Source organism: Podarcis filfolensis (genome assembly GCF_964270895.1).
Source record: "Podarcis filfolensis genome assembly, chromosome: 8".
NCBI classification, from domain to species: domain Eukaryota; kingdom Metazoa; phylum Chordata; class Lepidosauria; order Squamata; family Lacertidae; genus Podarcis; species Podarcis filfolensis.
This window is the reverse complement of record NC_139611.1, coordinates 24402931-24427474: the sequence shown is the minus strand read 5'-3', so window position 1 is coordinate 24427474 and position 24544 is coordinate 24402931. Positions and strand designations below refer to the sequence as shown.

The 24544-nt window shown below is 44.3% G+C and overlaps 2 protein-coding genes across 2 annotated transcripts; one reads left to right on the top strand and one right to left on the bottom strand.

The window, feature by feature from the left end:
• Positions 1 to 939: 939 nt before the first annotated feature.
• LOC310769457 (arylacetamide deacetylase-like 3) lies at positions 940 to 6881 on the bottom strand. Its single transcript, XM_083628852.1, has 4 exons — positions 6230 to 6881; positions 5272 to 5488; positions 2592 to 2655; positions 940 to 1943 (listed from the first exon to the last, which is right to left on the bottom strand). Exons 1-4 carry the CDS (start codon positions 6404 to 6406, stop codon positions 1172 to 1174), a joined length of 1230 nt encoding a protein of 409 aa, XP_083484978.1. The 5' UTR covers positions 6407 to 6881; the 3' UTR covers positions 940 to 1171.
• A 13244-nt stretch (positions 6882 to 20125) lies between these two features.
• Positions 20126 to 21228, top strand: LOC310768015 (arylacetamide deacetylase-like 4). Its single transcript, XM_083625703.1, has one exon. The coding sequence runs from the start codon at positions 20175 to 20177 to the stop codon at positions 20994 to 20996; it is 822 nt and encodes a 273-aa protein (XP_083481829.1). The 5' UTR covers positions 20126 to 20174; the 3' UTR covers positions 20997 to 21228.
• Positions 21229 to 24544: the final 3316 nt, after the last annotated feature.

Genomic DNA, 24544 nt, shown 5'->3' with positions numbered 1-24544 from the left:
ACGAACCACAAGAACCTGGAATACTGACGGACAGCGCGTGTGCTCAACCAGAGAAAGGTCCGGTGGTCGCAGACATTCTCACAGTATCACTTTGAGATACAATACGTTCCTGGAGGGAGGGGAATGTGAGGGCGGATGCACTTTCCAGAAAATGGAATGGGAAGGACCTCCTGTGGCCAGGCCCATGTTCCCAGAAGACCGATGGTTGTGTGAGGGAGCACTGGTAGGGGAGCAAAATCTGGTTGGGTTCACCAGACACGATGAGTTTGCTCCAACTAAATTAGGAAGTTCAGCGATGGAAAGGGGGGAAATGGGGGGGTTGAGGAAAAAGGAGGGCTCTTGTACTACAAAGGGGCACGGTATGCACCAGGAGAGGCATTGAGGGCCAAAATACTTAGGCAGCTCCATGACAACCCCACAGCCGGCCATTTTGGGCAGCATAAGACCATGCTATTAGTCACCAGGCAGTTCTGGTGGCCCAAGGTGGCCCACTTTTGGAGGTTTACATCAATACAAATGACAGAATCGATAAAATATGTGAACTAAGAGGCTTTCCTTTGATATATTTTTTAAGCAGAGGAATCTTCGAAAGTTGATCAAATCATAGATCTTATTCTAATTGCCTCTACTGACTTTTGTGTAGTGTTTGCTGCCACCCTGGTTTCCAGACCCTTGATCAGCCCATTCTCCTTCCTCAGCTTATCAATTATCCTAATTAAATTGTAGTGCCCAGAACTGGACACAGTTCTCCTGGTCAAGGCAAAATGGAGTGGAACTATTACTTCTCTTGATCCGGACACTATAATTCTGTTGATTCAGCCTAGAACAGCATTAGCAGTGCAGATTTCCAGGTAACGAATGTGTACTAAAAGGAAAATGGAAGAGGAAATGTTCATAAAATGCATATATTAGTGAATATAATATAGAAAACCAATATAATAGAACAAATTGCTTGTAGTCCATACAAAGTAAACATGTTTCTTAGGGGAATTTCACATTAAACTGCTGATGAATTTTCATGAGGAATTCCCCGCTGCCCCAAAGAACCACATATTTCTACAGAATTGTGAAGAACTGAAAAGAAGATTGGAAAAATGAGAAACTATCAGAAATTGACGTTGGCAGATTGTCCCCTCTTTATGAATGACTCACAAATTCAAGGGATTTCCTCTCATAAGTTTTTAACAAAGTCTACGATGCTGTCCATTAATTCAACTGCAGCAGGGAATGCAAAGATGAATCCTTTGAAGAAGTTTATCAACCCATGAAACCCGTTCTCAACATGGAACCAGCTGACTTTCACCCCATTGTCCTCCAGACGTTTCTTGTACAGCAGTATATCGTCTCGTACTACGTCGTACTCGCAGCTCACAATTAGGGTTTCAGGAAGCTTCTGGATGACAGAGTCCTCAGCAAAAAGGCAAGAATAGCCTACTAAAGCCTCTTCCAATTGCCTATAGACATCAGGTTCATAAGGAGCAAGTGGGACTTGTTTGTAGCCTCTCCCCTTAAATCTCTGTGGAAGGTTGTCTGGACTCACCCACTTCCCATATTTCAGCCTCATTGAATCTGGCACATGAGAGCCCTTCAGGACCTGGCCTAACAAAGAAGTGTCTTTTCCAATATACTTCAATCCCAAGTAAGCAACACTTTCCCGGAACAGGATGGGCATTAAACTGTTCTGCTGATAGGAAGGCAGGTTGAAGTCCATAACCTGTGTATTAGGATAGATGAGCACTTGAGCTTGTAGCTTTGGAAGGTCTGATCTCTCCACCAATTTCTGGGCAACAATACAAGCATAATTGCCCCCCGCACTGTCCCCACTAACGATGATCTTGGAAGGATCCACCCCATGGGAAGCTGCATTTTGAATTAAGTGTATGGTAGCAGCAAGGCAGTCCTTGTACTGAGCGGGAGGAAGATGCTCAGGAGACAGGCGGTAGCTGCAGAATAAAAGAGAAGCAAAGAGGTAAACTTCCAGAATCTTTTCCAAACACATTCATGATCACATAGAATTAAAAGAAGAGCCTGCTGGATCAGTTATAGCAGATATAATGCAGGTGAAAGTCAGCTGGCTTATGCCCTTAAAAAACTGACTTTACCAGCTAGCAAAAGAGTGTAGGGAACGCTGGGGAAGCAGAACCCTGCAGGCTTGCATCCAGCTGGTGGAAGACCATTTGCCAGTTGCAACTTTCCCTCCTCCTCCTGTTTAGATGCAGGGGGCGTTTCCCAGTCTCTTCCTGATTATATGTTTAAAAGCCCTAACTGAACATTAGCCCCACTCCCGGATTGATTCCAGGCTGGATCTGGGTTGGGTGGTCTCCAAGTTGAGGCTGATCTGGAGGCCCTGGTTAGGGGTGCTGTGCAAGGCCTTATGCCCAGTTCATAGTCCCCCCACGGAAGCGAGCGTGTTCATGTCTTAAGCACCTGAAGCACTGATTTTCAATCATAGAACAGAATGTTGACAGCTTTCATGGGGAGCCTCTTTGTCCTGCAGGGAATATGGCCAGGGATGCCAGCCTGAAATACAGCAGCATGCTGGGCCCCTACACGCTTTCCCTATGAAAGGCCATGGGGTTGTGTTTACTTACCCAACAGACACAACCACTGAATCACTCTCCTTGGCAATCTTGCTGCAGACATCTTCGTAGAATGCTAGCAAGTTGGGAGGGAAATTCAAAATTGGAAAGCAATTATGTGGAAGATACCTTTGGCTTCCATTGCTCTACATGAGGGGTCAGCAACCTTTTTCAGCCGTGGGCCGGTCCACCATCCCACAGACCATGTGGTGGCCCAGATTATATGGGGGGGGGGGATTAATGAATTCCTATGCCCCACAAAAAAAACCCAGAGATACATTTTAAATGAAAGCACACATCCTACTCTTGTAAAAACACCAGGCAGACCCCACAAATAACCTAGAGATGCATTTTAAATAAAAGGACACATTCTACTCATGTAAAAACACGCTTATTCCCAGACCTTCAACGGGCCGGATTGAGAAGGTGGTTGGGCTACATCCAGCCCACAGTCCTTAGGTTGGCTACCCCTGCTCTACATGCTGTAAGACTGCAGCTCCCAGGAGTCACAGGCAGGAATGTATGAATCCTTTCTCATTTTTCCACACTTACCTTCCGTTCTCTACCTGCCCAGGGTTTCCAGCAACTGCTAGGCAGAAGCACTGCTGCCTCCAATCTTGCCTTAAAAAGAACATTTTTGCAAAGAAATCTTCCCTTACATAAGATATTGGTACATGCAATATTCACTGACATAAGCCTTTTTATGCATCGTGCACATCCCATTGCTAGAGTGCTGCGTTGTAAGTGTCAGAGACTGACTTTGGGTTCACATATTGCTTCACAAGATGCAAAATAAATAGGTTCCCATATAAAAACAAAATGAATCAAATTACAACCTCCCCCCCCAAAAAAAAATATCTCCACCTGGCAGAGTAACAAAGGCTGGCAGTTTGCTGCTTCAGAATGTGGGGGGAGATGCCCTGGAAGAGGTTACTAGAGTAGAGCTCTCAGAGGAATCTTTGCTGCACAGCGAGGGGGGAGGGGAGGATGCCCAAATTCTCCTCACAGCAGGATGGAGGAGAATGTGAAAATGCTAAGTAAGGGGGAAAGGGGAAGGACCGGATCTTGTCTCCCTTTGTGCTGTCTGAGAAACGGAAACTCAGACTGAGCACGTCGTATCGGAGAATGACAGGTGTTTGCCACATAAATCTTCCAGAGGCTCATTAATTCTTACCGGAGCTGTTTGTCTGCCTGAGATCATTACACACAGATCCATGAATTGCAAGCTTTCATTTACTTAACATGTTATCGTTTGTATTCATATTTGCAAACCTATTGCAATTTTCAGAGACAGGAAAAACAGGAAAAAGAAACTTGTTGTAAGAAACTCCCAAATTCCACCTTAGAAGAAATCTGTCTAGCCGTTGAAGTGAGGGAGCATGGGAGTTGTATTCCAGGAAGCAAGATCTTGGAGGGGCACAGGTGCCCCTATTCCCCCAAATATGAATGTCTGTAGCAATAGCAAGCTCTTGCAAGAGGTTGTGTCACCAGTATCCTGACTCCCAATTTCTTCATGTGTAACTTGATCCTAGCCTTCCTTCCTCCCACAGTTCCTGCTTCATAGGCTGTTGCAATGGAAGGCTACTGAATGGGACTTGTTAACTGCCAACCTGTTACATTGCAATTGGTCTTGCGAGACGAAACCTGGTGCAAGTCCAGTTCTCTCAACCACTCATATTGTCCCTAAGAGATGGGAAAGAGCCATTCTGGATTAGGCCAAAGGCCCAGCCAGCCCAGCCTTGTGTTCTCCCCAAGGCCAACCAGGTGTCAGCAGGAAGCCCACAAAGAGAGCCTGGCTGCAACAGCACTCTGCTCACCTGCATGGGGAAATTTCGGGCGTGATGGCAGGCAATTTGGGGAACTCTGATAAGGAGTTTGTTGCTTTGTGTTTCTGAAAGTGGCACTGCTATTTGCCAACTTGTAAAATTGTGATTGGTTTTCTGAGATGGAAACCTGGCGGAGGTCCAGTTTCGGGTTACGGGTTTCGGAAAGTTGACCTATGTATTAATTATCGCTATGTATAAATTAGCACATGTGGGTGTGGTGGGTGAGTGTGGGATTTGGTCAGGTGAAAATGAGGGGGTGGCCAGGGGTGGGAGGGTGGCTGGGTTGGTAAGCAGAGCAATCAGGAACAGCAACCTATTAGATACATATTTGTGAACCTATTTGAGGTTCTATGAAATCAAGTGTTATATGAATTTTATGAAAGGAATGAGTCAGTATCAGCAGTGGGGGGCATCTGTCCCTCCCCCAGGGGCTGCTTGCTGGAGTGCAGCTCCCCGGTTCCCTGACCATTGACAACTAGAGACGTAGGATCTGGGAAGCCATGACAACAAGAGGGTCCATGTCCATAACTTAACAAATGCAAATCCAAAGCACATGTGTGCCCCTTGACTCTTCAGGAACTACCACCAACACTCTTGTATTTCAGCCCTGTAAACCTCTCTTCCAATGATATCTGAAGCACTTCTACCCAGAAAGGAGATTCCAACTAAACATTAGGAACACCTTTCTGATGGTAAGAGTTGTTTGACAGGGAACCGCCTCGCTTGGGAGGTGGCGGACTCTCTTTGACTGGAGGTTTGACAATAGAGGTTTCACACCATTTCTAGGATTCTACATCGGCTTATTTGAGTTCAATGGGGCTTGCCTCTAGGTAAGTGTTCATAGGCTCACAGCTTTAGTCTCTTACCGATGCTCCCAACCATCCCAGCACCTCCATGGAAGAACACAAATCCTTTCCTTGGGCCAGCAGATGGTGTTTTGGGCTGATAAACCCTCACAGGCACCCCGTCGAAATGCAGATCTTTGGCAGAGAGGCTGGGATCCGCTCTTGGATTCCAGAAATTCTGGAGGAAGCGGATAACGGCAACCTGTCTGCAGACACCCAGCAGTTCAAGACACTTCCCCTGTTGGGCAAAGGAAAAGTCTCATGAAAATAGTGCCCACATTTGCAACCTATTCACAATAGGTGGTATCCAAATAAGTCCTATTTAAAGTAGACCCATGGAAATGAATGAGCACATGTTAGCCAAGTCCATTAATTTCAATTGGTCAGCTTAGAATTGGTCACCCCAACCCAAACACCCACCAAGATACAGAGGCAAAAGAAGCTGGGAAACAAGCTAAGCTTTGGAGAAACAATCCACAATCTCCTTGCTTGCCTATGAGGCAATGTTGCTGAAGAAACCATGTTGTAAAGAAAACATGGCTTTGTGTGAATAATTTATTTCTCTCTATGTGTGTCTTTCTATAGGCTGAAAGGAAGCCCTTGTTGAATGTGATAATATCTTCATCGCATCATCATCAAGTGAATTCATTATGCATGTTGGATTAAGCAGTATTTGAATAATCTAAATATATAAACTGTTATTATTATTCATTAAATATACTGCCCTTTATGAAATGATCTCAGGGTGGTTCACAGCAAAAAAAATTAAGATAAAAACGCAAAATACACAATGAAAGCAAGAACAAAGCACACCAATAACACCTTTAAAAGATATAGAAATGTTTTTGCCTGGTGCCAACAGATACGTATTATTAAATCTAATAATAATAATAATAATACATTTCTTAATCACCTTTCCCATAAGAACATAAGAAGGACCTGCTGGCTCAACTAATGGCTCATCCAGTCCCCAACTTACCGCAGTGAATGCCATTATGGCAAGACAGTGAAGACCTCGAAGCTTTAATGGACTGTCAAATCCAGGTGGAATTTCACTCTTGGAAAGATCATAGTAAATCGCCCAGGAGAGAAGAGACAGGAAAGGAATCCCTATAACTCCAATCAACCCCAGCAGCAGGCTCTGAAGAAGCTCCATTTCTCCGTTCCAAAGAGTGAGACGCAAACACTGAGCCTAAACTGTCAGCATTTGCTGCTGTTTAACTCCACCAGTGGTATCTATACACAGCCGGTTGTAGGTTGGTTGATGAACTGTTTCACAATTAGAACACAGACTTCCATGTAGATGTGATATCCATCAGAATACCAAGAACAATTTTATGGGTCAGGTTGGCACAATTTGTGTTGCCCTATTCAGGAATTTCTAGTCCAGTCACCGAACCATCCAGCTGCATGTAAAGCTCTTCAATTTTACATGCCGTGGGTGTTTGTTGACTGAAGTTCAAAACATCACCACACAGCTTAACCCAATAGTCAGGAATGGTGGGAGTTGTGTGCACTTCCTGGCCCAAGATTTCCAAGGCTTCCGACATGAGTCCTATTCCTACCTAAGACCCAGGATATTCAAGTCATGGGCTCTGGACTTCCAGTTTTACCGCCACCATTTGAAGGAGTGCAGGATCAACTCTCTGGAGAGGTCCTGAGCTTTGAGAGGCAAAAAGAGGTTACGCTAGGGCAACAGTGAACCTTATAACCCGAGGAGTTAAATCCTCGGTGCTGGGGGGCTGGCTGTGTTCAGAGGCGTCTCTCCTGTGTGCACACCGGACCTGTCAAGGTTCAGCAAGGACGCAGGATTGAAGATACAAATGCTAGGATCCATTCTGACCTGCAAAGCGATGCCACAGGCTCCGAAAGGTGAAGCGGGAAAGCATTCCGAGGCTGAAGATTAAACCCCCACACCCCAAAACAAAAGAAAAAGCAGAACAGAAGCAAAAGAATAAGGAGGTACAGGGGAGAGTTATAACAATTTGGGAGCTAAGGAAATCCTTCCTGACGCTGGTGGAGAAAATGACGCAAGGGAAAAAATCGGTATGCGTGAGTCAGCGTTTTAAAAAGAAAGTCTGCTGAGTAACAAGAAGGAAAAGAGTCTCAGCTCCTAGAAGGGCTAAAGAGACAAAATAAAGCTAAACAAATAAATTTAATTGGGAGATATAGGACAGTGTTACAAATACCCGTGAAACTCAGTACATTTGTGAGAAACTCAGTGATGCGCAGCGTAAATTAATAATGCAGAGTTTTAAAGAATAAAATCTTTACTGAATTAAAATAAACTTCTTCATAAACAACATGGTTCCAAACAGTTTGACTGAGATTACCTACTGTCAGGGAACTGACATCGGAGTGAGAGGCGGAGGCAAGGCTACCAAGCGATGCTGGAGAAGGGCCCAGCAGGGAGAGAGGCAACTCATCGGCTGGGGAAGGAAATCAACGTAACACCAGGGATAAAGGGGGGCAGATGGGGGAATCGGCGAGGGGGCTCCAGGACTCCTCGCCGGAGACCAGCGGGGAGAGCACGGGTCCTCCGCTACCCACACCCACCCTGCGCAGAAGACTTCCGCGCAGGGAAAGTAGGCGTAGACTTTGCGTCGAAGAACTTCTTTGCTGAAAGAAGTTCAAGAAACGCCCACTGACGGATTCTGCTAGCGACTGAACAGCCACGAAGTGAATGGCTGTCCAGACAGAAAAGGTTTAACCAGGCAACCTAGCCTAGAGTGGCAGTAACTTACACACGAGCAACCCCTAAAACCATTACAGCAATCCGTCAGTCACTGACGTTGCTTGTGCACAGCGACAGGCAGGGCAGCATAATGAGTCAAACCGGAGAAGCCGGTGCCACGGAGCGAGCAGCTGGAGTGCAAAATCTGGTGGAGAGGAACCGAGATTTGGAACAGCATGTGGCTCTCCTGACGGCGCGGCTGGACGAACGGCGAACTCAGGATGCCAAGGTCAGACCCACCCCCATCGCAAGGAAGGTACCGGGACTGGTACACAAGTTTGGGGGGAAGCCCCAGGACTACAACGCGTTCCGAATGGAAATAGAGTACGCTTTGGAACTGCAGCATGATGACTTTGCTGATGATGGGGAGAGGATTATTAATATCACTTCATGCAAAGAAAAAAAGGGTTTTTTCCTCCACCCCCCCTTTGTTCCAAACCTACAGTCTCCTAGTGGTGATTCATCAGAAGATTTACTTATCCATCCGTCACTCCCGGTCACAGAGATCCATTAATCAGCAGTCTTATCTGTCGAGCTTTACTTGATGTATGTGCTTCAGTTTCATTTCCAATCGTATGTTTCCAATTATAATTCCAAGCTGAAGCAACCAGCACGCGCTAATTGGAATCGGCGTCAGGAAGATCTGACTTCACCGAGGGCTCATGCCAAGTGTTCGGCACCCCTAGCTCTCGGATCAGGGGGTGCATTGTGAACACCGCTGGCAAGACAGGGCCCCCCACCTCCTGGGGGGTAGGAAGGCTGCATACTGCCCATAGCAGCCCCTTAATTACCTCGTATGGGTCAGAGAGATGTTATTGTCGGCCATCTTCCAACGCGCCACCTGATGGCCCCTTGCTGCTTCTGCTCTCATGTGTCTTTGTCACATGACACTCAGAACCCTGTGGCATTCAAGCTCAAGTTGCCGGACAGCATGAAGATACACCCGGTGTTCCATAGGTCCCTACTCTCACCTTACAGGGAGGGGCGGGAATTCCCAGGGCGAGAGGGAGAAGTCACCACACACCCGCAGGTAGAGGAGAGGGAACACCACAACCAAGCCATGGAAATACTCAATTCAAGGTGGCGAGGGTGCCAGGTGGAGTACTTGGTAGCTTGGGAGGGAGAACCCGGGTCAGAAAACACGTGGGTTCCCGCGGAGGCTATCAATGACAGGTATCTTGTGGAGGAGTTCCACAGCCTGTTCCCAGATAAACCTAAACCACTAGCGAGATTCTGGGAGGAGCAATTTGGAAACACAGACGATTAAGAGGATTTTGTGGGTTTTCCTGCCTCCGAAGAGGAGGGAGGAGAGGCGTCAGAGGAAGAGGAATCAGACTGGGAGGCCCACCCTGCGGGAAGAGATCGGAGTGGGTGGGAAGCGGGTTTTGAATCCTCAGAGGATGGCGACAGCTCCTTCCGGGGATTCCCTGCATCGTCGGCCGAGGAAAGGGACGAAGTTGGGTCAAAAGGTCGGGCCGGGGGTGGAGGGGGTCCTGGGGGGGAGGTGGATGTCAGGGAACTGACATCGGAGCGAGAGGCGGAGGCAAGGCTCCCAAGCGATGCTGGAGAAGGGCCCAGCAGGGAGAGAGGCAACTCATTGGCTGGGGAAGGAAATCAACGTAACACCAGGGATAAAGGGGGGCAGATGGGGGAATCGGCGAGGGGGCTCCAGGACTCCTCACCAGAGACCAGCGGGGAGAGCACGGGTCCTCCGCTACCCACAACCACCCTGCGCAGAAGACTTCCGCGCAGGGAAAGTAGGCGTAGACTTGGCATCAAAGAACTTCTTTGCTTGAAGAAGTTCAAGAAACGCCCACTGACGGATTCTGCTAGCGACTGAACAGCCACGAAGTGAATGGCTGTCCAGACAGAAAAGGTTTAACCAGGCAACCTAGCCTAGAGTGGCGGTAACTTACGCACGAGCAACCCCTAAAACCATTACACCTACAGACTCTGTTCATAGCTGAAGCAGACAGACTCTCACATCTTACAGAGAGCACAAAAGAGAATCTGGCTACTAAGTCACATGTCGGAGTGACTCAACAGTTAGTAGTTAGGCCTGAATAACTTTAGTAGGCCCAAATGATTGTGCATTCGCAGCACTTCCCAGCCTGCTTTGCTGCTTCTGCTCTCTTTTTTTAAAAAATAATTTTTATTAACAGGCCAATCACATCACATTATTCAAATCACATTAGTTCCAAATTATACAGCCAAATTTTAAATTTTGTTGAGGGTACCCATACATCAAGCTCTGCACGAGTCCAAAATTCCGGATAACTCCAGGCATCACTTATTTTGCTGCTTTAATTAGACAGTTCTATCCAGTTCGATCCGGATAGTCCTTTATTACTTTCTTTCTCATCTTGTTGTTATCATATGTTCCTTTCTTTGCGATCTCTGATGATTCTCACAAGCAGACTGAAAGCTGGCGTCTCTGTGTGGGTTTTGTACTCTTCAAAGGCCATATCGCTCAGGGACAGCCTCTGCTCAACGCTTCCATAAACAAAGTTAATCTTCTGTCTGTCCTTTATTTTTTCTCAGCCTAGCCAAGTAAATCAAATAAATCAGGGGGCTCTGTCAGGTCAAACTTGCATTCCAACACTCCTTCTCTTTCGAACGATCCTGATCCTCCTCCCCCTGTCCTTATTTCTCTGGCAAGCCTGTCTTGGCGAGACGCCATTTTTTAACTGCGTCATAAAAATTGTCCTCTTTCTCACCGTTCACCAGTCTTCTCTCCTGTTGTAATCCATCCCACACAGTTCTTAAAATCCTGCTTATGATTAGTAAAAACGCGACAATCTTATTTCTTTCTGGGGTGAAGGATTATTAATATCACATCATGCAAAGAAAAAAAGGGTTTTTTCCTCCACCCCCCCTTTGTTCCAAACCTACAGTCTCCTAGTGGTGATTCATCAGAAGATTTACTTATCCATCCGTCACTCCCGGTCACAGAGATCCATTAATCAGCAGTCTTATCTGTCGAGCTTTACTTGATGTATGTGCTTCAGTTTCATTTCCAATCGTATGTTTCCAATTATAATTCCAAGCTGAAGCAACCAGCACGCGCTAATTGGAATCGGCGTCAGGAAGATCTGACTTCACCGAGGGCTCATGCCAAGTGTTCGGCACCCCCATCTCTCGGATCAGGGGGTGCATTGTGAACACCGCTGGCAAGACAGGGCCCCCCACCTCCTGGGGGGGGTAGGAAGGCTGCATACTTCCCATAGCAGCCCCTTAATTACCTCGTATGGGTCAGAGAGATGTTATTGTCGGCCATCTTCCAACGCGCCACCTGGTGGCCCCTTGCTGCTTCTGCTCTCATGTGTCTTTGTCACATGACACTCAGAACTTTGTATGTACCGTTAAGGCGCTTTTGGGAATACCAGGTTGGAAACACCATTGAATGTACACACCCATTGTAATACTGTAACAATATTGTAACAACACGGCTACTGGACGTTACTGGAGGTTTTGGATTGTAGAGAGCTCAGAGACAATGTTTGCACTTTACTTCTCAACATTTACAAGTATGGGACTTGAGCGATTTGAAACATTTTGCAACCTTCCCTACGTGGCAACAGAGGAGGAATTAGAACTGCTACTTCTCTCCTATTGTTTGCGACTATGTGATGCTGTGTAGAACGACGAAGCTGATTGTTGTGATAGGAATTTTATGGTCTTAGATATATGGCAATGTTCATAAGTGTACCAACCAAGCACATACATAGATCAGCACAGGAAGGCCAACCTGGAACCATTTTGATTCCTAAACTGAGCAAATGTTTTCTCTGCAAGGTCAAACTCCCCATTGTCTTTTCCTTCACAAATCCTGTCTTAAGGGTACGTCTGTGTTTGAATAGGGTGTGAGCCTGTGACATGGCCCAGGAACTAAATATTTATCACTACGAAAGAGTGGCCAGGCTCCCCAGGCAATCCAATCAAATAACCTGCCAGACAGGAGATAAACAACAGCAGGAGAAAAACAATATTCAAATTTCTGTTTTAGACCGCCTTTTCTGTAATGTAGGTGTGATGTATCTGAGGGGTGGTCTTAGGTTACACTCCTTCTGTGATGTATGTATGATGTTTCTAGGGGTGGTCTTGATCTACAGGGTGGCAATTTCAAAAGTCTTTAAAAGGCCTTGCACACCATTTTTCTGGGTCCCTCCTCTCTCCTGCAGGTGAGGGGAGCACCCTGTTGCAACAGATCAATAAAGGCCAAGCCTACAGGCTGCTGTCTTGCTCAAAGTAATCCTGGTTGGTGTCTTGGTTTTTGTCCAAGGGAGCCCTCGGATTTTTCCGTTAACATTGTGAAATGAATAGGAGGGGGACTGAGGTCTGGGGAAACGCAAGGTGTTGTTATAAATGGAATGCATTCTGACAGATATTGACTATATGAGGTATTTGATTGTATACTTGTTTGAGTTAAGTTGCTTATTAAGAGAGGAAATTTAGACTATCATTGTGTACGACTGTGTGTGATAAAAGAGGAAGTAGGAGAGATAGAGATACCCTGTAGTGAATGAGGGAATAGCAGAGAAAATAAGTGTCTCGGCAAACAGGGTAAAAAAAGGAAGTTAGTGGAACTGCATCTTGGGGGAAAAATTATTAATTAAAGAAACATGAGTAAGACAGCAAAAATAACAACAACAGGAGAGATAGCTGAGATAGAAGGGGAGGGAGATTTTGCAGAAATATTGGCAGAAATAAGAGAAATCAAGAGAGAAGTAAAGGAAAGTGAAAAAAATATTAGGGAAAAGTCATTGGAAGTGGCTTCAGTTTTATCAGGACAAATGAATGAATTGAAAGTAAAAATACAAACAGTAGAGGAACAATCGGAAAAAATGCAAATAGAAATGAGGGAAAACAAAAGAAGAAGGGGAAAGAATGAAAGGGCAAATAGAAGAACTTTCAAAAACACAAGAAAATACATTAGACAATCTAGCCTTTCTTGAAATGAACCAAAAAGCACAGAACTTGAAATCTCACGGACTTCCAGAGAAAGATGGGGAGAATGTGAGAGAAAGACTTATCACAGAAATTGCTAGATTACATGGTGACTAATGTTTTCAGAATAAAAGTCACCTTGGTCCAAGCAAGACCAAAAAATAAAATAAAAAGAAATACCCTGGAGATTGTTTAGCAATCTTTAACTCACCAGAAGTGAGGAATACTATTCTGAGGAAGAGCCGAGAAAAACAATTGATTATAGATAGGAAAACAATTGTGGTGTTTAAGGATATTCCCAATCGTTTTTTACGCAAGAGAAATGTTTACAAAGAATTAGAAAAAAAAAACAGCTAAGAAAATAAAGTTCCAATGGGAGCATCCAGAAGGTGTGTCATTTTATTCTAAAGTCAAAAAATTTAAAATTAAGACAGTACAAGAAATGCAGAAATTTGGGAGAAGATATAAGGAGTTGGGGAAGATGGAGGGAGGGGAACAGGAAAGTGAAGAGGATAAACAAGAACAAGAGGGAGAAGAGGCAGATATTTAAGTTTAAACAATAAAATAAAATTGTATTTAATTAAATAAATCAAAATGACAATTAAAATTATATCATGGAATGTTAATGGCATGAATAATAAAGCAAAAAAAATATGAATATGAGTTATTTAAAAAAAGCATAGACATAATCTGTTTACAAGAAATACACGTAACATGGAAACACAATAGAGTTTTAAAGAATAAAAAATTGGGGAATGAATTCATTTCCTCAGATGTGGAAAAGAAGAGGGGAGTTGTTATATATGTCAAAAACAAATATAGTACACAACAAATATTTAAAGATAATGAAGGAAGAATAGTAGGAATACAAGTACAAATAGAAGGAGAAAAAATAATCATAGTCGGCATATATGCGCCAAAACAAAAAGAAAGCAGACCTTTACAAAAAATTACAGGAAATATAAATAGAGGAAATTACATAGAGGAAATACATTGGAGGAAATATTGACTACATAGACTATAATACTATATTGTTGGGAGACTTCAATGAGGTAATCTCCACTGAACTGGATAGATCAATAAGAAGAATGAAATCGTCCTCTGTCTGGCTCTGTCTAGCAGATTCCAAATGAGACGTCTCAACAGCAGTTGCTTTAAAATACTTCCTTTTGACCCAAAGTGCTCAGCAAAAAAATTAATAAATAAATTACACTGAGTATTCTGCACAAATTTCCCAATCTTCTTTAAAATTGGTCTTTCTGATCTCTGATTTTGCACGTCAAACTTGCCAATTCAACATATTCTATCAATTTCAGCTGCCCTTTTATTTTTTGGTAGGTACTACCTCATATCACCATTTCTGTGCATATGATTTTCATTCTGCCATTGTTGCATAAGGAAATAGATTTACCTGGGTTTGGGGGAGGGGCGTATCTGCTCCAGTTATCCCTAGTATAAAAGCTTCCCACCAACAAAATCTACCCAAATCATCAGTCATTTGAAAACTAGGAAGGACAATAAAACATTAACATCAGAGATTCAGGTGATTAATGAGTATATTTTGCAAAATTACAAAGAACATGCCTTTTAATCTTTCTTTCTTAAATAAAAAACTCCTTCTTTCTCACATTCCTCCTTTCTTTCCTATGCACTTTTGCGTGCACACTCCGTAAGTATAACCTATGTCTGTGCTCCACTGTCATCATTGACCTTATCCAGGTCTTTACTCTCCACCAGGTATTGAATAACTGCTCTACAGTACAACTGGCGCATGTCTTGGCAAGAGTCAGGACATGTTTAAGATGTCTAATGGAACCATATTAAAATGTGAACTGATGTGAGCAATCATGATGCTTAAGATAATATATGAGATAGAGTACTCTTATATTCTTACATTAAATTGCTTAATGTTAATAATAATAATAACAACAATAATGATCATGATAATTTTATTATTTGAACTCCATCCATTTGAATGGATGGATCCAGCCAATCTTGGTGGCTTCCAACACACACACACACACACACACACACACACACACATATACACACACACACACACACACACAAACAAACAAACACACACACACACACACACACACACACACACACAACAAAACATTAAACATTAAAAGCTTCCCTATAAGGGGAAGCCTTCAGATGACTTCTAAAAGCTGTGTAGTTAACTGTCATGTGACAAAGACTCATGAGAGCAGAAGCAGCAAAGCAGGCTGGGAAGTGCTGGGACTGCACAATCATTTGGGCCTACTAAAGTTATTCAGGCCTAACTGCTAACTGATGAGTCACTCTGACATGTGACTTAGCAGCCAGTTTCTTTTTTGTGCTCTCTGTAAGATTTCAGTGAGAGTCTGTCTGCTTCAGCTGTGAACAGAGTCAGTATGTAATCTCAATCAAACTGTTTGGAACCATGTTGTTTATGAAGAAGTTTATTTTAACTCAGTAAAGCTTTTATTCTTTAAAACTCTGCATTATTAATTTACGCTGCACGTCAGGTTATGGGACCCAGTGTTTTATGGATGGCGAATTGCTAAAGCTGGAGAATCAGGGTGCTGTTGGTGAGGACCTCGAAGGGACTGAAGGTCCAGTGGTGAGGCCGCGTACCGAAAAAGCAGACCCGGTGCAGCAAGGAACAGAAGCCATGTCAGCTCAGCAACCTGCGCAGTTTATTATTAATCTTGGCAACACTGACCAGATGGAATGTCTGAATGGTAAGAACTACCTGACTTGGGCTCTCAAGCTTGAACTGGTTCTAAAACGTGATAGACTTTGGCACTGTGTAGAAACTGGTTTGAATCCACAAAGGTCAAAGCACATAAAGCGTTTAAAAACCATATTGTCAGAAAAGCACTCTTTAATGTCTGGATAAGATATAAGGACTTGCTTGAAAATAAAAACCCAAGGTGGTTGTCACCAATGGAAGCGAAGGCTCAGAAAAAACTCAATATAGAGGCCAAATGGCCGAAATATTGGGAGATTTTAGAACAAGAGGGAGATAAAATTGCAGAGCTTTGAAAAATTAAGAAACAAATTGCGAGATTGGCTTCATTATTATCAAATAATGGAGGCATACAATTTGGATAAGAAAATTGGCTTCCAGGTGGAAAAATCAAAATTGGAAACAGAACTGTTAGATCCCAAAACTAAGACTTTGTCAAGAATGTATAACTTGCTGTTGAAATGGAACACTCAGGATGAAACTGTGAAATCTGCTATGATTAAATGGGCACAAGATATGGGACACAACATTACGCTGGCTGACTGGGAACAGTTATGGACCACAGGTATGAAGTTGACGGCATGTAATGCCTTAAGAGAGAACATTATGAAAATGATATACAGGTGGTACATGACACTTGTCAAGCTCGCAAAAATATATCATTTGCCTGATAATAAATGTTGGAAATGTAAAGAGACTGAAGGTACATTCTTTTACCTTTGGTGCACGTGCCCAAGGATTAAGGCTTTCTGGGAGATGATCTATAATGAAATGAAAAAGGTATTTAAATATACCTTCTTGAAGAAACCAGAGGCCTTTCTCCTGGGCATGGTCGGCCAATTGGTGCCAAAGAAGGACAGAATTTTTTTTATGTATGCAACAACAGCAGCAAGAATACTTATCGCAAAGTATTGGAAGACACAAGATTTACCCACCCGGGAAGAATGGCAGATGAAGTTGATGGACTACATGGAACTGGCGGAAATGACTGGCAGAATCCGAGACCAGGGAGAAGAGTCGGTAGAAGAAGATTGGAGGAAATTTACAGACTATTTACAGAAACATTGTAAAATTAAGGAATGTTAGAAGGATGCTGGAATGAAGTTATGTGGTTTTAGCAGTAATGTTATAGAATTAAGTGAAATTGGATTAAGAATAGGTGAGAATGTAAAGATACAATATATTAAGATAAATTATTAAGATAAAAGCAAAAATGGAAAGGATTTTCTGAAATAACTAACTGAATTAGAATACAAAAAAGGGAGGTGTGAGGAGGTCAGAGAAACAACTAAATGAAAGATAAGATACGGAAAGACTGATTTGTTTTTAATTGTTTTTTATTTTTCTTTGTATTTTGTATTTTCTGTTTTCTTTTTATTTTCATTTTTGTAATTCTTTGAAACTTTAATAAATATTATTTCAAAAAAAAAAAAAAGAATCCACAACCCTCTGAGCAGGAACGTGAAGAGGATGATAGAGCCAGAGCGTACATTTTGTTGGCTCTAGAGGAACCACAGGTCCTGCACATTGCAGATTTGGACTCTGCCAAAGAATATTGGGGTCGTCTACGTCAGATACACCTGTCTGACAGTGCTGGTTCAAAAATTGGACTAATTAGGAGACTGTACAGAACTGTGCTTGCTACCTGAAGGTGGATGTTTAACCACACACTCTGAAGGTGTGCACCATGTTATTCCTCCAGTTGCAAAGGAGAGGTAAAAGATTTCCAGACCTGGATCAAGTCTATATCCTGCTATCCAGTCTCCCACCAAGCTTTAATATTGTGATAGCCTTTCTTGAAAGCATGAGGCAAGATTTATCGATGGCGTATGTAACAACCCGTCTACAGGAGGAAACTGAAAAGTGTGTGGAAAAGCTGAGTGAGAAGGCAGACCAGAGGAGTTTGAGTCGCCCTGCTAACCAGAAACCCAGATTCTCAGGAGGAGATGGGACCGAAGAACGCTCCACGGATCGTGCCATGTTGGCAAAGAAATGCTATCAGTGTGGTAAGCTCGAGCACATGAAGAAAGACTGCTGTGTGAAAAACCCAGGAAAAGCGAGCGATCCACATGAGACAGAAAAGCAGACGCATTTCGTCTCGGCAGCCGCAAGAAAAGAAAAGACAATTTCTCCAGACAGCTACATTTTGGACTCTGGCTCTGCCAGAATCATAATGAACAGCCCTGACTGCTTTGCAGCACTCAGCAAATTGCCAAAAGGCAAGGACAGCATTTGTCTTGCTGATGGACGGCATTGTCCAATATCAGGTATAGGTACGTGTTATTTGCCATGCCTAGATGCAGAATTGAGGGATGTATTGTTTGTTGAAGAACTAGAATTTTCTTTATTGTCAATTTCGTGCCTTACCAATGTTGGTTTTGAATTTATTTTTGAGGGTGATGAATGTTTTACTAAGAAGCAGGGCAAGGTAATTGCTTCTACAAAAATGGTGCATGGCTTGTACCCTTTACAGCATTCTCCGCCAAGTGATGGGGTCACAGAGGGACCTAAAGCTGGAAAAAAGGATGTGTTAATAACTGAACTATGTCAGCAAAACTCTAATTGCCCACATAAAAACTGAGTGAATCTGTGTGTAATGATCTCAGACAGACAAACAGCTCCGGTAAGAATTAATGAGCCTCTGGAAGATTTATGTACGTTTATTTACAGTTCAAAATCACAGGATGTGGCAAACGCCTGTCATTCTCCGATACGACGTGCTCAGTCTGAGTTTCCGTTTCTCAGACAGCACAAAGGGCGACAAGATACGGTCCTTCCGCTTTCCCCCTTACTTCACATTATCACCTTCCACTCCCACCTGCTGCGAGGAGAATTTGGGCATCCTCCCCCCCCCCCTCGCTGTGCAGCAAAGATTCCTCTGAGAGCTCTACTCTAGTAACCTCTTCCAGGGCATCTCCCCCCACATTCTGAAGCAGCAAACTGCCAGCCTTTGTTACTCTGCCAGGTGGAGATATTTTTTTTTGGGGGGGGGGAGGTTGTAATTTGATTCATTTTGTTTTTATATGGGAACCTATTTATTTTGCATCTTGTGAAGCAATATGTGAACCCAAAGTCAGTCTCTGACACTTACAACGCAGCACTCTAGCAATGGGATGTGCACGATGCATAAAAAGGCTTATGTCAGTGAATATTGCATGTACCAATATCTTATGTAAGGGAAGATTTCTTTGCAAAAATGTTCTTTTTAAGGCAAGATTGGAGGCAGCAGTGCTTCTGCCTAGCAGTTGCTGGAAACCCTGGGCAGGTAGAGAACGGAAGGTAAGTGTGGAAAAATGAGAAAGGATTCACTCATTCCTGCCTGTGACTCCTGGGAGTTGTAGTCTCACAGCATGTAGAGCAGGGGTAGCCAACCTAAGGACTGTGGGCTGGATGTGGTCCAATCACCTTCTCAATCCGGCCCGTTGACGGTCTGGGAATAAGCGTGTTTTTACATGAGTAGAATATGTCCTTTTATTTAAAATGCATCTCTGGGTAATTTGTGGGGTCTGCCTGGTGTTTTTACAAGAGTAGGATGTGTGCTCTTATTTAAAATGCATCTCTGGGTTATTTGTGGGGCATAGGAATTTGTTCATCCTCCCCCCCATAAAGTCTGGCCCACCACATGGTCTGAGGGACGGTGGACCGGCCCACGGCTGAAAAAGGTTGCTGATCCCTGATGTAGAGCAATGGAAGCCAAAGGTGTCATCCTTCGGGTTCTGCTGGGACCTATGTCCATGCATTTCAGTGGGACTTCTGTGAATGCATCATCCCTGGGTTGTGAAACAGCTTCCTTTCTTTAGGTATATCTTCCACATAATTGTTTCCCAATTTTGAATTTCCCTCCCAACTTGCTAGCATTCTACGAAGATGTCTGCAGCAAGATTGCCAAGGAGAGTGATTCAGTGGTTGTGTCTGTTGGGTAAGTAAACACAACCACATGGCCTTTTGTAGGGAAAGAGTGTAGGGGCCCAGCATGCTGCTGTATTTCAGGCTGGCATCCCTGGCCATATTCCCTGCAGGACAAAGAGGCTCCCCACGAAAGCTGTCAACATTCTGTTCTGTGATTGAAAATCAGTGCTTCATGTGCTTAAGACATGAACATGCTCACTTCCGTGGGGGGACTATGAACTGGGCATAAGGCCTTGCACAGCACCCCTAACCAGGGACTCCAGATCAGCCCTAACTTGGAGACCACCCAACCCAGATCCAGCCTGGAATCAATCCGGGAGTGGGGCTAATGTTCAGTTAGGGCTTTAAAATGTATAATCAGGAAGAGACTGGGAAACACCCCCTGCATCTAAACAGGAGGAGGAGGGAAAGTTGCAAGTGGCAAATGGTCTTCCACCAGCTGGATCCAATCCTGCACGGTTCTGCTTCCCCAGCGTTCCCTACACTCTTTTGCTAGCTGGAAAGTCAGTTTTTTAAGGGCATAAGCCAGCTGTCACCTGCATTGTATCTGCTACAACTGATCCAGCAGGCTCTTCTTTTAATTCTAGGTGATCATGAATGTGTTTGGAAAAGATTCTGGAAGCTTACTTCTTTAATTCTGTTTTATTCTACAGCTACCGCCTGTCTACTGAGCATCTTCCTCCCGCTCAGTACAAGGACTGCCTTGCTGCTACCATACACTTAATTCAAAATGCAGCTTCCCATGGGGTGGATCCTTCCAAGATCATCATTGGTGGGGACAGTGCGGGGGGCAATTATGCTTGTATTGTTGCCCAGAAATTGGTGGAGAGATCAGACCTTCCAAAGCTACGGGCTCAAGTGCGCATCTATCCACAAACACAGGCTATGGACTACAACCTGCCTTCCTATCAGCAGAACAGTTTAATGCCCATCCTGTTCCGGGAAAACGTTGCTTACTTGGGATTGAAGTATATTGGAAAGGACACTTCTTTGTTAGGCCAGGTCCTGAAGGGCTCTCATGTGCCAGATTCAATGAAATATGGGAAATCGTTGAGTCCAGACAACATTCCAGAGAGATTTAAGGGGAGAGGCTACAAACAAGTCCCACTTGCTCCTTATGAACCTGACGTCTATAGACAATTGGAAGAGGCTTTAGTAGGCTATTCTTGCCTTTTTGCTGAGGACTCTGTCATCCAGAAGCTTCCTGAAACCCTAATTGTGAGCTGCGAGTACGACGTAGTACGAGACGACATACTGCTGTACAAGAAACGTCTGGAGGACAATGGGGTGAAAGTCAGCTGGTTCCATGTTGAGAACGGGTTTCATGGGATGATAAACTTCTTCAAAGGATTCATCTTTGCATTCCCTGCTGCAGTTGTATTAATGGACAGCATCGTAGACTTTGTTAAAAACGTATGAGAGGAAATCCCTTGAATTTGTGAGCCATTCATAAAGAGGGGACAATCTGCTAACGTCAGCTTCTGATAGTTTCTCATTTTTCCAATCTTCTTTTCAGTTCTTCACAATTCTGTAGAAATATGTGATTCTTTGGGGCAGCGGGGAATTCCTCATGAAAATTCATCAGCAGTTTAATGTGAAATTTCCCTAAGAATCATGTTTACTTTGTATGGATTACAAGCAATTTGCTCTATTACATTGCATTTCTATATTATATTCACTAATATATGCATTTTATGAACATTTCTCTTCCATTTTCCTTTTAGTACACATTAGTTGGCTGGAGAGCTGCACTGCTAATGCTGTTCTAGGCTGAATCAACAGAATTATAGTGTCCGGATCAAGAGAAGGAATTGTTCCACTCCATTTTGCCTTGACCAGGAGAACTGTGTCCAGTTCTGGGCACTACAATTTAATTAGGATAATTGATAAGCTGGAATTTGTGCAGAGGAAGGAGATTGGGCTGATCAAGGGTCTGGTAACCAAGGTGACAGCAAACACTACAAAAAACTCAGTAGAGGGAATTAGAATAAGATCTATGATTTGATCAACTTTCGAAGATTCCTCTGCTTAAAAAATATATCAAAGGAAAGGCTCTTAGTTTACATATTTTATCGATTCTGTCATTTGTATTGATGAAAACCTCCAAAAATGGGCCACCTTGGGCCACCAGAACTGTCTGGTGACTAGTAGCATGGTCTAATAATAATAATAATAATAATAATAATAATAATAATAATTTTTATTTATACCCCGCCCTCCCCAGCCAAGGCCGGGCTCAGAGCGGCTTACAAGCAATAATAAAAACAAGTTGAATGCTTACAACTTTAAAACAAAATTAAAATACAACATTAAAATATTGAAACATTAAAATATTAAAATGTAGCCTCATCGCAAGAGGAGAAGGAAAAGAAAAAAGAAAGAGAGGGAGGGAGGGAATCAAATTGGCTCCAAGCCAAAAGCCAGGTGGAACAACTCTGTCTTACAGGCCCTACAGAAAGAAATCAGATCCTGCAGGGCCCTGGTCTCATGAGGCAGAGCGTTCTACCAGGCCGGAGCCAGAGTTGAAAAGGCCCTGGCTCTGGTTGAAGCTAATCTAACTTCCTTAGAGCCTGGGACCACTAGGGTGTTGCTATTTATGGACCTTGAGGCTCTCCGTGGGGCATACCAGGAGAGGCGGTCCCATTGGTTTGAGGGTCCTAGGCCATGAAGGGCTTTAAAGGTCAAAACCAGCACCTTAAATCTGACCCTGTACTCCACCGGGAGCCAGTGCAGCTTGAAAGGCACTGGGTGAATATGCTCCCATGGCAGAGACCCCGTGAGGAGCCTCGCTGCAGCATTCTGTACCCGCTGGAGTTTCTGGGACAGCTTCAAGGGCAGCCCCGCGTAGAGCGAATTACAGTACTCAAGCCTGGAGATGACCTTCGCATGGATCACTGTGGCCAGGTCGGGGCGGGAAAGGTAAGGGACCAATTGCTTGATGCGGCGAAGGTGGAAAAATGTCGCCTTGGCTGTTGCTGTAACTTGCGCCTCCATGGAAAGGGAGGCGTCAAGGATTACACCAAAAGTCCTAACGGAAGACAATGGTACTAATTGGCCCCTGCAAGAGAAGGGAGTTGGTAAAAATGCCCGGCTGTGGGGTTGTCATGGAGCTGCATTTTGGCCCTAAATGCCTCTCCCGGTGCATACAGTGCTCCTTTGTAGCATAAGAGCCCTCCTTTTTCCTCAAACTCCCCATTTCCCCCTTTCCATCTCTGAGCTCCCTAATTTAGTCGGAGGAAACTCATCGTGTCTGGTGAGCCCAACCACATTTTGCTCCCCTACCAGTGCTCCCTCACACGACCATCAGTCTTCTGGGAACATGGGCCTGGACACAGGAGGTACTTTGCCTTCCATATACTCAGGTTTTCTGGAAAGTGCGTCCGCCCTCACATCCCCCCCCCCTTCCCAGGAACGTATTGTATCTCAAAGTGATGCTGTGAGAACGTCTGCGACCACCGGACCTGTTTCTGGTTGAGCACACGTGCTGTCCGCCAGTATTCCAGGTTCTTGTGGTTCGTTCGGACCTGGATCTGGGGCTGCGCCCCAATAAAAAGTGTCTCCACTGCCAAAAGGCCGCATAAATTGCCAGCAATTCTTTGTCATAAACAGTGTAATGTTGCTCTGACTTGCTCAGTTTCCTGGAGAAAAACGCACAAGGTCTGCAGTCCTCCCCTGACCCTTGTTGCAACAGTACTGCTCCGATGGCCCGGTCTGAAGCGTCCGTCTCCACTCTCAGTGGCTTCCCCGGATCCACGTGCAGGAGCTGCTCCTCAGAGGCGAAAGCCTTCTTTAACCTTTCAAAGGACTGCTGCGCTTCCTTGGTCCACGCAAACTTCTTCTTGCCGCTGAGACAATCCGTTATGGGTGCTGTCAAGTGAGCAAAGTTCTTGATGAACTTCCTGTAGAAGTTGCTGAACCCTAGGAACTTCTGCACATCCTTCTTTGTTTTGGGGCTCTTCCATTCCAGCACTGCTTTCACCTTCTCCGGGTCCATGGCCACCCCTTGTCCGACAGTCAGTACCCCAAGAACTCCACCTCTCGAGCATGGAATTGGCATTTCTCTAGCTTGACACACAAGATCAAAAGGTCATCCAAAAAGGCCACGCAATTCTTGTACATCAGGAGCCCCAACTCGTGGTGCATAAAGGCTTGAAAGCAGGCGGATCCTGATTGCAATCCAAACGGCATGACAAGATACTCAAACGCCCCAGGGGGGTGAACATGGTCATCTTCCATTCATCCCCCTCTCTAACTCTAATCAGATTGTACACTCCCCTTAGGTCCAGTTTGGTAAAAAAATTCCCCTGCCTCACACGCATCAAAACATCGTCAATTCTGGGCATGGGGAAGGCTATGGGTTCAGTTACCTTGTTCAAGAGGCGATAATGCATTACAAGGCGATGCTGATTCGTCATTTTCTTGTCCACAAAGAATACTGGGCTCCCCCCTATGGCCTTTGATTCCCTTATGAAACCCTGACACTGACACTTTGCAAAGTGCCGCAAGCAGTGAATCAGAGGAACAACAAAATGATGAACTGGAGGAGCAACAAGAGAAGCAAAGCCCAGTGGTTATTCCTAGGAGGTCCACACGGACTGCAAAGGGTATTCCCCTTGATAAATTGACTTTTGGTGCAACAAAAGTGTGTCATGTCATGTTAATTGTACAGAGCCACAGGATTTTGCTCAAGTTCTGAAACCAACCAAATACGCCATATAATCCCATATATACTAGAAGATGAGACAAAACAATGGGTACACCTAGAGAGGGACACAATTGAAAATACCTGCACCACAACATACCCACTCCTCCCAAACAAACTAAAGAAAATTCCCACAACACTTAACAGGTACACACAGACCATGCTCAAAGCATGGAAAACACAAATAGGCAAACTATCCCCAACCCCATCCCCACTAATCCCCCTGGCGTACCACCCATTATTCCACCATGCAGCACAAAACCTC